This window comes from Limulus polyphemus, unplaced genomic scaffold, assembly GCF_000517525.1.
Source record: "Limulus polyphemus unplaced genomic scaffold, Limulus_polyphemus-2.1.2 Scaffold2116, whole genome shotgun sequence".
Classification (NCBI taxonomy): Eukaryota; Metazoa; Arthropoda; class Merostomata; order Xiphosura; family Limulidae; genus Limulus; species Limulus polyphemus.
The window spans coordinates 86181-99587 of record NW_013667726.1 but is presented as its reverse complement, the minus strand read 5'-3'; the positions used below and the strand labels follow the sequence as shown (position 1 = coordinate 99587).

General features: G+C 32.2%; 1 protein-coding gene across 2 annotated transcripts in view; it reads right to left on the bottom strand.

Moving 5' to 3' along the window:
- The window catches only part of LOC106465993 (solute carrier family 12 member 2-like), a 95417-nt gene that overhangs the window by 21091 nt on the left and 60919 nt on the right, over positions 1–13407 (bottom strand). For both annotated transcript variants that reach the window (XM_022393960.1, XM_022393961.1), the window contains exons 10-18: positions 12771–12878; positions 12074–12197; positions 9760–9861; positions 8417–8572; positions 8065–8164; positions 7860–7971; positions 7526–7660; positions 5324–5430; positions 4651–4847 (exon numbers count right to left, since the gene is read on the bottom strand). In XM_022393960.1, coding sequence (XP_022249668.1) covers positions 4651–4847; positions 5324–5430; positions 7526–7660; positions 7860–7971; positions 8065–8164; positions 8417–8572; positions 9760–9861; positions 12074–12197; positions 12771–12878 — 1141 coding nt within the window. The remainder of the gene's footprint in view (positions 1–4650; positions 4848–5323; positions 5431–7525; positions 7661–7859; positions 7972–8064; positions 8165–8416; positions 8573–9759; positions 9862–12073; positions 12198–12770; positions 12879–13407) is intronic.

The following is a 13407-nucleotide window of genomic DNA, read 5'->3' as shown; positions in this document are numbered from 1 at the left end:
TGTTTTCCTAAACTATTTGTTATTTACTTTTACTTATAGTTTTAAGTAAAATAAACAAATAATAAATAATTATTTAATTAAGTAAAATAAATAATAATAATAATAATAATAATAATATATATATATATATATATACTACACACACACACACACACACACACACATTATGTAACATATGGTAGCCAAAACCTTATTGTACCTGAAAACTATCCATTTATTGGTTACTGTGTAAACATGTTAAAATGGAAAACACGATGTACATAAGCACTTTCACACCTATATTACCACTAAATCCCAACCACCCAAGTTTATTGGATCAGCCCAGACTTTCTACAAAGCAAAGCATATGAATTTTATACTTTACACAATTCTCATTGTAACCATTATACTGTCAATAAGTTGATAAATCCTACCCCACTGTGTTTTCAAAGCAGAGAAGTTCTGGGAACTGTGCTGTAAAAGTTTATTTGATATTGATGGTGTCAAAGTATTCAAAGTACAGTAACACCTGAACAGGAACAGTGATTCATTGCTTTATATTTGACAGGTTTTTACTTCAGCTGCTAACAGTAAAATTAACATAGGAAATAGGTGGAAAAAGATTAAAAGAAAATCTCACGAGATTTACTTTGTAGCTTCATTGTCCATACTAAAAAGGACAGACAGTACTATTAATTTCTTTCTTCAGTTTCTAAGCCATCTGCTTGCAAAAAAATAACTACAGAAAATAAGTGTAAAAAGGTGAGAAGTTTAAACTCTGACCATAAGTACTTTGTAATTTTGTAATAAATGCTAACAATATCATACATTTTGTTTTGCATTTGCAACCTTTATTTTCGTTATAATTTGATTACTTACCTATAACCTGGAGAATCAAGTATAATGTTACAATAAAGAAAATAACAGATAAAATATAAAGCTTTACTGAAAATAAAAATGTTTGATATTTAATTATGAGGTTTCTATTTCTCATTTGTTTTCACCATTTATTATTATAAAAGTAGCTAAAATGTAAAAAATATAAACTTATTAGGTAAGATAATGACAGAAGAAGAATAAAAATCTTCATGGGGTATACGCACCAACAGCTTGTGTGTTACGCTATTTGATATGGTAACGTGAGCTGCACGTGCATCATGTAATTTTCAACTTGTGTCGGGGTATTTTTAGTCAAACACAATTTAAAGGTCAATAAAACAAAAATTACTTAATATAATTAGATGTATAATTTTGTGAGATTTAAACTATTTAGAATAAACATTTGTGGTTTCTTGTTACAATTTGCAGTTATTCTAAAAAAAAAAAAAGAAAAGATAGTTTAGATTGATTTTCCAATTCTTTTAATGATGGTTATGATGGTCATTCAAATCGACCAATACCATATAGAGTTAGCATTGATTAAATAACAGATTAAATATAAAGTTTTACTCAAAAAAACGTTTGATGATTACCTAGATGAATATAGAGATTAAGCAAATGAAACTTGACAATTTTCAGTTAAAGAAAAGTATTTGTAATCTTAAAATCAAAATTACTTTGCACATTGGATAGTCAACATTCCGGATGAAAAACTTCACGAGTAAATATTTAATAAAAATATCTTAATACTGAATTTAAAAATCTGATTTTTTGTGTATGAAAGGCTTGTAATGTTTACTTAGAATGAGCAAAATTTTGTAAAGGTACATATACATTGTCAAAAACTACAGTGCAATTACACTCATGGATACTTTTGTGGTTATGAGCTGGGTGGATCCCACCGAGCCCGTATTTGTAGAGTTAATAAGGACACCACTCAAGATGTCAATCACTGATGTTGTGCAATAGACCACATAAAAGCCAGGCATGAAGTTGAATAGCACCAACCACTGGATAAAAAATGTCTGACCGAGGCTGACATAAGAGAGATGGTCAGGGAGGATGGGGAATAGGTTGACACTCCTGAAGATACTGGAGGAGTGGAAACCAGGGCTAATCTGGTCAATATGGTGCCACCAGAAGAAACTGACAGGACATGGATAAAATAAGTGACAGAACCTTGGAGAGAAGATGAATCTGAAGAAAAGCATAAGGACGAAGACCCTGCCCAATCCTGGCTGAGAGCATCTACTCCCAAACCAGAGGGTGAGGTAGTGGAGACCAGAAGGACAGGAGCTGAGTATTTCAATGTGTGGCAAAAGCCTTGGTCTGTGGTGTCCAAAGACAAGAGCAGATCCAAGGAAAAACTTGAAGAAGCATCCATTCTGTAAGAAGATCTCTGTTGGGACGAGCTAACTGGTTTACCACTAGATTCATTACCCCTTAAACATAACAACCAAGGAGAATGATCTGGTGTTTGTGTGCCCAAAGGAGAAGATCCACTGTTCAAAAACAAAAAGATCTGGAGTGAGTGCTCCCTTGCTATGAAAAGGACAAGATGACTATAGAATTGTCCGAATGAAGCATTACAACCTTCCCTCACAACAATTTGAGACCCTGAGTCATATCTCGTTGAGCTGCTAAAAGTTAAGAGAATGATGTGGAGAGAAGTTTCCTCTATAGTCCAAAGTTCTTTGAATTCCACATTGTCTATACAAGCACCCCAGCCCTGAAAAGAAGCATCTGTGAACAGATATATCTCCTACTGTGATGGTGGTAGACAGACACCTACAGTTAGGTTCTCCCTGTTCAACAACCAGCTGAGATCCAGCAGACTGGAATCTGACAGTCTCACTGGACAATCCAGCACATCCATGCAAATGTTTCACTGGTTCCATAATGACCAATGAAGAGCCCTCATGTGGGCCCAACCTAAAGGAAGGAGCGATTCCAATGATGCCCACATCCCCAAAAGAGATAGAACTGTGCATGCTGGAGGAGAAGGAAACAAATGTATTTGAAAAACTTTGTGTTCCATGGCCTGAAGGAGCAGAGGAGAAGACTGACACCAGCAGAGTCTGGAATTGAAAAACACTCCTAAATGTATGAGGTACTGTGTGGGAGAAAGAATAGTCTTCTCTTTTTTGATAACACACTCAGCTCTTGCAGCTTCTGATGCCAGAGTTTGAATGCATAGTTCTGCCAAATGGCAGGAAGGGGCAAGAAGAAGCCAGTGTAGAAAATGAAGAAAGGAGACAGGCCACATCTACTCAAGATTCCCTAGATTCTGGAATTCCTGAAAAAATAGATTGAGAAAATGACCTTCTTTTAAATCCCTAAGGGCCAATGCAGGAAGGTGAACTCTCTCCAATAAGGAATCTCTCTTTCAAAGATTCCAGCAAAAAACCAATCAAGATACCAAGAAAAGAGCAGAAGCCTATAATCTGACCAAAGTGGAAGTCAATGAATTATTAAGATCCTCCTTAATTTGAGCAGAGGACCTATGATAGGCCTCAGAAAACGATTGCAAAAATGATGAAAAAGGGAAAACTGTTGTAACTGTCAGACAAATTCTGGAAAACTGACATTGTTTAAGATGAACAAAAGCAACTTGTCTAGAGCCTCAAATAGGAAGTAGAGGGTCTAACCTCTGAGAGTCCAAATAAGAGTTTACCAGGTGATGGAAAACCAAGGCATGATGATCCAATAAATGAGGAGGACAAGGCATGGCAGCCCCCTGCAACAAATGATCTGCAAATCTCCTTGTATGCACTGCAATGTCTGGCAAAGGTGGAAGGACCAGGTAATGAGACAAACTAGTTTCTCTCAATAAAGAAGGTGAAGATTCATAAGCCATAAAAGAAATATTCAAAACATTAAAATCAAGGCATACTAGTTGTAACAAATGGTGCAAGATGCAGGATGTTCATCCAAGGTTCACGAGTAGCTGTCTGAGCAAAGGAAGGTGATGGAAAAATAGTCTAACTTCTCACTAGTCCACCCTTGATCTCCCACAAACTCAGTCTCAGATCCAACAAGAGGAATAAAAATCAGACTGCATACAAGACTCTACCGATCTGTGTATAAGGAATTGTATGTTCTCCTTAACACCCAAGTAATGTTAGAATCAGGAGGTGGTAGAAGAGTGGCATCAGGCGACTGTGTCCGAGATGTCAACGTGAGTATTCACATTAGAAAAAACATCTCCACATTTTTTTTGTCATAAAATCAAGAAAATAAACAAACTCAAACCACATGAAAAAAGATATAAAATAATTCAAAAGGATATGTTGCAAATGTAGTATTAGTGCTGAAGAGAAACCTGTAGTAAACACACAGGACCATCTTCATAACTTTTGCCATGGAGAAGTGAATAAGAAAGAATAATCGAGGAGCTTATATACAAATTGACTATAGAGGGCACATTGATGTAGGTGGAGAGAGTCACAAGATTAAAATTACTAGGGGCAATATAGTGGGATATAAAGACTGGAGCAAGTGAGGTGGAATTCATATCATTGTTTAGATGGGCAAAGAAGAGAACCTTTTGCCGGGATAAAGCTACAGTGTGAGAGGAGAGGTTTTGGAATAAATAGTAATAGAAAATTTAAAGTTTGTTTATTCATTTATTAATTGCCATTAAGTTTCTGTGAATAAATGGCAATAGAGTACTTTAATAGTTTCATCTCTATAGTTACTCTTGTTCTGAAATTACTACACTATGCAGCTTGCTGTTTGCATGTACAAATATTTTTACTTTTATTTTTTGTAAATTTTAAGAATCTTTGTTACCTTGGGACAACCTAAACATATTTCGAGAAAAATCTCCATCCGAGAGGTTTTGTTCAAACACTACTGGTTCACTGCTTGCAGCTACTATTGCATTCTGCTCAATTAGTCCAAGATCTTCAGTATCAATATATTCAGAATAATCCAATCCTTCTTGGAGCCGAAGAATACCCAAAGACAAATGCATATCAAAAACTTGACTGAAAAAAGTTTTTTATTGATTATTAACAAACAGTTATAGAAAACATTCAAAACACGAATAGGTTTAAGTTATGAATAAATAAAGTACAAATTGTTCTATAAATAAAATAGATAATGTTTCAAAAACTTAATTTTATATTCCATTGCCTTGTAGTATGATAAAAAGCAGTAATTAAGACAAAAAAGTTTTTATAAATATATTACACTCAACCAGAAATGAAATTATCTATCAGTCTTGCATATTACAAAGTAATTTAATTGACCAATCAGCTAGTAAAAGATATGATCTATAGATTTAAATATTTGGAAGTATTATCACTATCATCTTGTGTAAAGTTTATTCAAAGTGTGAAATACAACTTGCATGGTTGTTAACACTTCAGAATACTTGATCATTTATTCAAATATCAGATATTCGAAATACCAAACAAATATTTTACTATTTTTAAAATTGATGTAATTAATGTTGACTTACTGAATAACATTGAAATACTCCAAAACTTCTTTTTCATCACACACTTGCCAGTTATGTTTGTATCCCATCATTAACATATTAGGTCGTAATTTTCCAAGTCCTACAAGCTGAAGAATATACAAAATACACATCTCATTGTAAAGTAAAATATTTTAAACTTTCCAACAAAGTACAAAATATTAGCATAAGAAGAAGACTTACACTTAATCCATAGTTATGTTTTTACAATAGAAACTTGTCCGATCCAAGGCCCAACTTTAATAGAGATTTATACGACTACACTTTAATACACAATTTTGATGGAGATGCATGCTTGTATTAAATATTTAAAGATTCTTGGAGTTATCAACTCTCATAACATGCACACTTCCATGGAATAACTATTACTAGGAGAAATACCTTTCACCTCAGAGAATCAAATTGTAGAAGACATACTTTTTTTCACTAAAAACAAAGTATACTGTATTTTTTGGAGTGTAAGAGAACACTTTTTTATGGTTTGCCTGAGCCTCAACTTATACACTACATTGATTTATCTTAGGATTAGTCATAAAAATTTCTCAAAGTTTCATAAAATAAATATGAGTTTTTGTAGTTGTGAAGATGTAATCTGCTCAATGAAGCATGCTTAATTAACCAACCAACCAACCAAGCCCACACCCTCTTGATCCTTTTCAATCATCATTACATGTAAAAAAAAACAAAAAAAACTCATCTTATTAAGTCCCATAAATCCTACACAGTGGTAGGCCAGCTGGAGGTTGTGAAATTTGTAAAGGAAAATGGAGGGAAGATAGTCACTCATTATAAGTACAGTGTCAGTGAAAAATTTGTCTGAAACCAGTGCAAGTCTAAACACAACAAAGAAATCTAAGAAGGCAAATTGTGGATGCAAGGCTAGATGGACAATATTAGAAGAATATGTCTTAACTCAACATGTTGTGGACTAAATACTGTTTAACTTAAAATGAAGGTGAAACAAATTGCTACTGACTTAGGAGTTGACAGCTTTTAAGGAGATCCATCCATTCTGGTATTTTCAATTCATGTGAGAGAAAGGACTGTGTGTCAGGCATGCACAACAATATCTCAGAAACTGCCTGCACACTTCGAAGAAAAGATGAGCAACTTCTGCTTATTTGTGCAAATGAAGATAATGCAGAGGCACCTGATATAATCAACATGGATGAAGTATCATTAACATCTGACATTACAATGAACTATAGAAAGTAAAGGAAAAGATGACAAGGAGAACATTGCACCTAGTATGTCCCCTGACTTTGTGGTTATCTTCTATTCAGACACAGAAGATGGGAAATTTGATGGTTTCTGATGTTGAGTAATTATCTGTGGTGATCAAATGTGTACTTGGTAATGAAAATCATACTTAAATGGTCTAATTATTACTGGTAATTAAATACTTAGACAATTTCACAGTTGTCAGAAGTTTGATTATGTCTTTCATTTGTTGTTGTTTTATGTATGTAATAAAAAAATTTAAACTCGTTATATTTTATATTCTCCATTTTTTGGCTAACTTTTGCTATTTTCAAATTTCTTCACATTTCCTACCATATTCTTTCTGCTGGCCTACAGTAAACAACATACCCATACCATACTTGATCTATCCTCATCTTATACTCCACTTCAGCTTATATACGAGTGAAGGTTGAAAAAATGAGAAATTTAACCTGTTTGACTTGTACTTCACATCAACTTATATGCTGAAAAATACAGAAGTTGAAGTTAGCTTTTATATACAGAAACATCTGTTAGCTGAGTTCTTGCACAGATCTTAAAATATAACGTTTATAAATGGAAACATTGGCTCAAGTTTTGTACAATGAAAAACCTGTTTAAGAAGTTGAAGTACTTGTTTGTTCTAATGAATACACTCAAGTGTAAATGACTGTGGCAAAGATATTTGTGTTAGAGTACTATAAAAATACTTGTAAAAGTCTTTTGCTTCAGTCCATCATCATGATCTATACCGAAGGTACTGTCTCAGCTGGACATCGTGGTCTATTCTACAGGTTCTGATTTAGTCAGACACTACAGCCTATGCTAAAAGTTCAACTCTACAAATATATGAGGAGTAATTCTTTGATAGATTGAAGGGGTTGACTCTATTGGCCTTATTTATCTGTTGAAAGAGCATTACTACTGGTAATAACTAACAAAGAATCTTAGAATGATACTTGCCTGTACTAAAGACCTCACTCCATGTGAGAAATCGTCTTCTTCGACTAAAGCATAAAAACCTTTGATTTTTCTTTCTTGTAACCAGCACATAGCCTGTTTACTCAGTGCATTACGGACTCGCTGAGTCACGGAACCCTAATGAAATACTGTAATTATTATACTTTGCTCTTTGGCATCTGGTATTTATGTTTCATTTTAGAATAAAAATACAACAAATGAAATACTTTTAACTTAGTATATAATATTCCTACTAAAATTAACTAATTGACTGTTATGGAAAATAAACTTACTTTTAAAAATATCAACTACAAAATTTTACTATCAATAAACTCACCCTATGAATGTTTCCACATACAAGTAGGCTAAGATGTTTACAGATACCGTATGTAAAATCCACCAGAGGGGGTCTGCTATTGGGATGCCCAGTCAGTAACAGAATCTGGGGCCTGGAAAATGGTTCAATATCATGTATTTTATCTTTGTATAATACAAAACCTAAACTAAAATACAGTTATTCTTTTAATTTATAATATACTCACCTATAATTCTTAACATGCTCTTCAACTCGATTTAACTTGATAACAGAACTTAAAGCTGACTTATAAGTCTGAGCCTGTGTGGAGGAACCCCAATTTGCATCTGTAATTATTCATATATCACTTGTTAAAATTACTTACATATCAACAATGAAGGATCAAATAACAATAAATGTATTATACACAAATTAAAGACCTGAATTTGATTTAAATTATTATTATTTCTTTTAAGCTGAATGTTTTGACTTGGTAAAATCAACAACTAAAATGAATCCATCACATTTACATTATCAAAATACATCACACATAAAAAGCCTATTAAACACCAATAAAAGTGGGATTTCACATCACTTACCAGGTTTTCTGTGATGAATATAAATATACAAAGCCAATATAATTGCATATGTAATCAAAGCTGTCCACCAGTTGATAATGAACATGACAGCCACACACAATATTGCTGCTAGTAAACTCACCCACTTATTATAATACTTGAAAGCTGGACGAAATCCTGGAGCAGGAAGAAAGTTGGTACTTTATAACAAACAATGAATTCAATATAAAAGGATAAATCAATAAGTATATGTTAATAGTGAAAAAAAATCTAGTAGGGCCAGTTAGAGCATTCTTTACTCAGGTTATTACCATTAAGTTTAATATATTATACTCTGAATTACTAAGCAAACAACAGAAAGAGAAGAAATTTGAAAATAATGATATATATATATAAATTTGTGTAGCAAATTATTTTTTTAATTGCTTCCAACACTTAGTCATTTTTGTATAACACACTTTAATTATTCTTTGATGTTATTCCTCTTACACAAATCAGAATGGCAAGGAGAAAGAAGGCTGAAAAAGTTGGGGTGGTGTATAGTGATGGCAAGGAGAGGGAGGGAAGAATCCACTGAAGTCACTACATTTAAGAAATTTACAAAAAATTTAAGGCTGAAATTGGAAACAAAAATTAATTATTTCCAATTTATAAGCCAAGCCAAAAACACCTTTTTAAGCTCTTTTAACTCTACTCTAATCATTAATGTTTGGCATAATTCTTTCTTAGTTTTTAATCTTAAATGCATGTTTTTTCTACCACCTTTGAAATAATGCTAGTACCCACTGTATTTATAAAAATGACATGAGATGCATGTCATCACATAGGTTAAACAACAGAAGTTCATTTTACTAATACTCGACTATCTTTACATAAACTCATTTGTCATTGATTGGATACTATGATAGTCAGGTCAACTGCAAATATGGTATGTCTGGAATACAGAAAGAGCAACATAATCCAGATTTGCCCCCTCCCCCTGCATTCTACTTACTAATAAGGAGTCAGTCAAATATTACAATACTACACACACCCCTTGATTTTGGTCCTCATCCGACGCGAATCAAGAGATCTCTCCAATAATGGTCTAAAAGGTGGAATCCTGCCAGTTGGTGGAAAATTACCATGTTGGCTCTTAGCAACATGGATTTAAAACAAATTTATTTGTTCAATCGATACAAAAAACATCACTATATGCCTAGAGAAATTAAACAATTTATTAGATTTCTTTTTTTTTTTCTTTTACTCAATACACCTATAAATGATTTCTCACTGATAAATCATTTTACATAAAACAGTTCTGGAGATATAACCATACCCAAATTTGGTGGAATGGAGTAATGTGTGAAAATAAAAACCCTTACCTGGAGATCTGACAAAAGATGAATGAAAACAAGAGAAGTTGATCAAACAGTAGGCCGCAAGAAAGAAGTTGGAGATTATTGGTGCAATGGCATTTAGTTCACCTAAGCTCTACTGAAGCACAGTGCTGTATCAGAAAAAATATATAAAATACAATCCATGTATATAATATTGAATTACTGGTGCTAGCTGATCCTAAACTAGCTTCTTCATCTCTTTCATTTCTTTCCAATATTAGTGTTGTTAGTTAATGGTTAACAAGTACAAGATCATTAACATGTCTTCAAGAAAAATACAAAAAATAAAACACCATTCATTGAAAATAAGAAATTACAGTTAAAATCTTAAAGTAATTTAATCTATCAATACTTATGAAGTGATTATTATAGTTATTTTAGTACAGAAAAATAACATTTTAAGCTATAAATCATATCAGAATTTTAGATAAAATATGTTTACATATCAAATTGATTGAACAGTTTCTGCTTTTATATTTCTCAGTAGGAGCATTCCCTGAAAAAACACAACTTTATTATAATGTCAGTGTCAAACTATAATAACTCAAGCATGTCAGTCATTTAGCTGCATTTTGCTGCTTATTATAATATAATTAAGCTTTAGCATGATAAGAGTGTATCACAGCAGGTGTCAATTTTTTTATTGCTAGTGTGACAAACATATAATATTTAGTTATATATTTTGTTGTAATCTGTATTTTTACATGCAATCTCAGCTACAAGAAATACCAATGAAAAGAAACTTAGTGAAAATTTAGTCTTATTTCTCCTTTCATATTCACACAGCTAATTTATTATTTTTAGATGTTTTATTCAATGTTAAATTTCACATCTATGCATCCTCAATGCACAGTGTTGAGCAGCACCTACCTCATTTCATATCAATAAGCATGCAAATTAAAAATATATAGCTCATCTGGGGATGCATTTGATTGTCCTTTATAAAACATTTACCTCATCCAAAGAACAGCACAAACAGCCAGGCATGAGGAACAACTCAGAGATATGAACATGCGTGAGAGCTGAGCAAATAACAAGTTCACATTGTACTGGTCTTAAAATTATCAACTTCAGTTAAAGATAATTCCAAAGATATCTAAAAATGCCAACATTTTGTGAACAATAACTGATTTATATATACCAGACCATGGTGTGTGTGTTTCCATATACACATAGACACAAATAATTTTATGCAAGCAACAACTTCATTTTCATTATGGTTAATGGTCTCAAAATTGATTTAATACTTTTAATGTATTATAACAAAGTAAAATTCTCTACAGTGTCAACAAATAATTCACGGTATTTGGTTTCATTAAGATTACAATACATTTATAAATTATAACTTTAGTAACTTACAAAATGTGGTATTTTACTGAAGGCTTAGAAACAGTATAATTTTAAATATGAATCACTTTCTACAGCAGAATTTTTAATGAGAGAAGTTTAGATATCCAAGAATCAGTTTTTGAGCAAATTTATTATTCAAAAAACAGAACAAAAAACAGCCCTAGATCACAGTATTGCAGTACAACGTTTCTTTTGCAAGAAACATTTAATGTCTAATGAAACTTCAATATCTGTAAGTTTGGTATATACAGCATGAAGTTTCACTGCTGCTGTTACATTATTGTGTTGTGTATGAAGTGTTAGTTATGCTACATGCAATGGTGTATCACAATGTAAGTAATTGTGAAACAAATGATATGTTTAACACCCACAGTATTGGAAATAATTATGGAAAGGTAAATAATTCGGATATAAAATGCAGGGAATTCCACCATTTAATTGTGTGAGAATGAACTGCACCAGAGTAGCCTTGCGTTGATACTTTCACTGTGATCAGTTTTCATTCAATCAATCAGACAGTGTCATACCAGTATAAAGCCTATAAAGATATAGGCAGACAAACTATGACCAGTAGCAGCAGTGTGTGTCCAGTTATGACTCCCATAAGTGAAGTACTGCATGACTAGTGTAGAAATCAAAGTTCTAGCATGTCAAAGATACCCCACACAAACAAATGCAGCAAGACTTCACATTTCTGTGAGAGCTTTACGCAAGACTGAAGAGGGTATGTAAAACTGGCACTTTTAATAATAGACATGGTAAAGGTAGAAAAACAAACATTTCAAGTGTGAAGATAAGTATCTCAAGGTATGACCTTTAAAAAATATACAATGGTAAAGTACAGATCTTGCAGTATTTTGATATGGCTTTTTAAAAACCACAAAAATTTCTTTTAAAATAAAGTAAATGTATTCCAAAAAAGCACAAAAGTATGATTAGAATGACCTACCTATTACTACACATGCTAATGCTATTGCAAAGGCTAATATATATGCTCGACGTGGCTCACCATTCTTCCCAAAGCCTTTACCAAAATATTCAATTTTTGGAAAAATTTTATCTCTGCACAAGGCCTATAAGAACAAATTACACAAATTCTATTATAATGTGATCAAAAGCAAGTATTATTAGGGAGAAAAAAGTAATTTGTAAATTCACAAATAGTTATTTTGATATGAATAAGAAAAGCACACAAGATGTAAAATCTAAATAATTAGTTAAACAAAAGATGCAACTTGTAAAAGATTAAATATAATTATAACTTAATTATTCTATGCAGATTATTTCACCAGAACTTTTTGTAAAAACAAGTGCTATACACACACACACATGTGTGTGTATGTGTAAAACACAGACATACTGTACCACATTAATTAAATCAAACATGTCAATTGTATATTTGTTAATTTTTTTCAACTTGTAAATAACTATAATCCTGGACTGTACAGCACCTAGTACCTTAACTATTTATGGGTAAGGATGGGTCTGCACCAAGGGCCATAATAGGATCAAAACGTTATTCTGAGTTTTAAAACTTTGGGAGTAAATAAAAGACCAATTTCACCTCTCAGTGAATATTAAATTTTATTTAAGACAAAAAAGCTCAAATTTATATAATCTCAACCAGATCAACACTATGCACATACCTGAAACACTTTTGGAGCACTAACCAGGCTTGTAAGTGCTGAAGATAATGTAGCAGCAAAAATACCAGCATATATAAGTGGACCAAAACCCGATACCATCTCCATTACCTGAGTATTACACAACACTGTTAGCAATCTGCATATTAATTACATTACGTACATATATAAAAGTAATTTTTATTGTTTTCTCCTAAAGTGATTAGTTAATTAAATCAATATGAAACTTAGTAATTTGTTAAACAGTCAGCATAGCATAAAGAAGTTATAATCAGGCAAGCAGTAGTACTGCCTATGTAGGGATGACTCGGATTGTATTTTCAAATGGTATTTTAAATATTTTACCAATAGGTCATCATAACTTTACAATACTATATAATGTTTCCTTTTATAATAATATCTATGTAATGACTGAGTCACAAGTTCTTGGAATGTCTGTAATTATCATAGCAAAAAGTTTGAATTTCCTGTTCTTCTTTCTTTTGCTTGTTTATTACATAACTCAAAAACCAAACAATGGTTTCAACCAATTTCACTGAGGTGACAATTTCAAATGGAGTATACACTTTTATAAGTACTATTAATAACAACTAGTAATTTAAAAAAAAAAAATCATAATTCTAGTGTAAACAATGTTATC